Source organism: Chrysochloris asiatica, unplaced genomic scaffold, assembly GCF_000296735.1.
Source record: "Chrysochloris asiatica unplaced genomic scaffold, ChrAsi1.0 scaffold00209, whole genome shotgun sequence".
NCBI lineage: Eukaryota > Metazoa > Chordata > Mammalia > Afrosoricida > Chrysochloridae > Chrysochloris > Chrysochloris asiatica.
This window is the reverse complement of record NW_006408727.1, coordinates 2,063,086-2,065,967: the sequence shown is the minus strand read 5'-3', so window position 1 is coordinate 2,065,967 and position 2,882 is coordinate 2,063,086. Positions and strand designations below refer to the sequence as shown.

The 2,882-nt window shown below is 36.9% G+C and overlaps 1 protein-coding gene across 1 annotated transcript in view; it reads right to left on the bottom strand.

Annotated features, from left to right (window-relative positions):
- TXK (TXK tyrosine kinase) overlaps positions 1-2,882 on the bottom strand; it is an 81,627-nt gene that overhangs the window by 53,789 nt on the left and 24,956 nt on the right. Inside the window, exon 6 of the mRNA XM_006872673.1 lies at positions 242-321. Coding sequence (XP_006872735.1) covers positions 242-321 — 80 coding nt within the window. The remainder of the gene's footprint in view (positions 1-241; positions 322-2,882) is intronic.

Sequence of the window (2,882 nt, the reverse complement as noted above, 5' to 3'; positions counted from 1 at the left end):
GATGGCACCTAACAATAACTAATAACAACATGTGATATTGTTGTGGTTGTTATGAAGTGCCACTGAGTTGGCGCCAACTCATTGACTGTGAATAGAGTTTCCATAGACCAGTTGGTGTATTTGAACCACTGACCTTGTGGTTAGCAGTCTAGTGTTTATCCTACAGAGTCATACCAGGACCATAAAAAAGGCTCTCACAGTGATTGTTATTTCTTAAGTAACCAAAATTACAATCACTTACCTTCTACCTTTTACAAACACGGAAATTGTGTAAGATCCCAAATGTCTTGAATCTCTGACTATAAATGCACCTTCTTTAGACTGCAAAATAATTGATTCATTTTACAAGTTAATTCCTTCATAGAAAGACAAACTAGCTCAATAATGAAGAACTAAGCTTTATTGATTACTATTAACATTAAAATCATTTTCACATGTACATACCATCTTTTCTCTTTTGGGGGTTTAGAAGTCACACCTATATAAGAATGTGTAATATATAAGTAGTCTAATGCCCTGGGTTACTCCTAATTTTCCTTTAAAAATTTTGTGTTTGACAACCTTGTACAATGCCACTTGGTTATTTTGGTTATATGGGGGGTAAGTTAAAAAATATTGTTAGAAGATCATAGAAATTTTTACTAATCAAAAATAACAAAAATGTGAAGCTACCGTTTGTTGGCCTAGCCTCCACCAACATCTAGATACTTCTGAAAGCAATGTTTCTATGTCTCCTGAAGAATTCTGCACTCTTCAATTCAAACCATGTCAAAACAGCAGTTTAGTCATCTTCAAAGGACTCAAATTGTGTTTTTTCAAGGTTCTTTGAGTTTGGAGGACAAAAAGAAGTCTGAAGGGGCAAAAAAAAAAAAAAGAGCTATGAAGGACAGAAGGGTGGATGGGATACAGTTTCCCAATGAAATTCTCATAGGATAGCCCTTGTTACCTTTGAATAATGCGTGGGTGGCATTTTCATGATAGAAAAAAAAAATCCTCAGTATAACTATCCTGGCCTTTTTCTTACCAAGGCAGTTTTCAATTTTCTAAAAATTTCACAGTAAGTCCCCATGGTCATCCTGTGTTCTTCAAGACAATATAGCAAGATTACCACTTTGGGGTAGAAATTTTGTAACTAAAACAGGGGAGTAGTTAGATTTACAGTCCAGAAACAGAGGACCTTAAGACCATCAATGGAGAAGAGCACAAGTGGAATGCGGGACCCTATCCAGAGAAGCAGCAACACCAGAAATGGAGGCAGAGATGGGGACATGGAGGGAGGGACTGAGTCCTGGCAGCCAGGAGGCAGGCTTACAGAATGTGACCTTGGGTTGTTTAAATTATAATATATTCCTGAATGTTTCTGTGTACATTCCCCTCCTCCCCCTCGCCCCACGACCCTCACCCCCCCAAAAAACAGAGGGAATGGAAGCAAATACTGTTGAATGATGATGCACAGAAGAGATTGTAATCATTGCAGTGAAATGATGGTGTAAAGCCAATATTATCCCATGTAAATTATCACTCAGTTCACAATGGGAGCCCCAAAACCAGTTGCCATAATCTGAGCTGGCCTTTCTGCTTTCAGTGTAATTGGCTGAGCAGATTCCTTGGAAGCCATTGTTTGGATTTTTTTTTTTTTTTTTTTTTTTGTAGGTTCCCTAATGAGACCAACACAAGTGTATTACTGGGAGAACTTGTCTGCAGCCATCTGCTGGTCACAGAGACAGGTTTCAACATGCTTTGCTTGGAATAAACCCATACAGTGAATTCTTCTACTAAGGCTCCAAAGTGGAAAGAGAGCAAATAACCTTCACTGGACATAAAGCAATAAAACCAGAAACCAAGAACAAGCCCAAACTAAAAAGCCCCTACAACTAGCCTATTAAAAAATTCTCTTTTACTTAAATGTAGGAAATGCAAATGAAAACTGTAAAAATAACTAGAAAATAATAAGAAAACACTATACATCAGGACCTACACTGTTTGTTTTTGTATATGGTGTGAAGTATGGGTCTTGTTTTCTTCTGAAAAATCAATTTCCCGTTTTGCACACGGTGTGAAAAACCATTTCACACCATATACAAAAACAAACAATGTAGATTAAAGACCTAAATGTAAAACCTAGAACTATAAATATCATAAATGAAAAAATAGAGACAAAATTAAAGACCCTAATACCTGGCATATATCAAGTACACAGATAGTAGAAGACAAAACAGGTGACTGGGACCTCCTAAAAATTAGAAACATATGTGCATCAAAAGATTTCACCAAAAGAGTAAAAAGGGAGCCCACAAACTGGGGAAAATAGATTTGCAATGACATATGAGACAAGAGACTGACATATAAATTTATAGAAAATTATAACACCTCTACAAGAAAAAGAGAAAAAGCAAAACAAAATATGGGCAGAGGACATGGACACTTCACTAAGAAAGACATTCAGGCAGCCAACAAACATATGAAGAAATGTGCATGATCATTAGCCATTAGAGTGATGCCAATTAAAATAATAATGAGATATCATTTCACACCAGCATTAACAGCGAAGTTCCAAAGGATAGAAAACAACAAATGTTGGCGAGAGTGCAGACACACTGAGAGTCTCCTACATTGCTGGTGGGACTGTAAAATGATTCACCCACTCTGGAGAACAGTATGGTGTTTCCTCAGAAAGTTGGCAATAGAAATACTTTATGACCCAACAATACCTGTACTTGGTACATATCCACAAGAAATGAGCCAGGACATGAGTAGATACATGCACACCCATGTTATCACAGCACTATTCACAACAGCAAAAAGATGGAGAAGGTCAAAGTGTAACCAATGAAAGAATGGATAAACAAACTTTGGTACAAACACATAACATTAAAGAATAA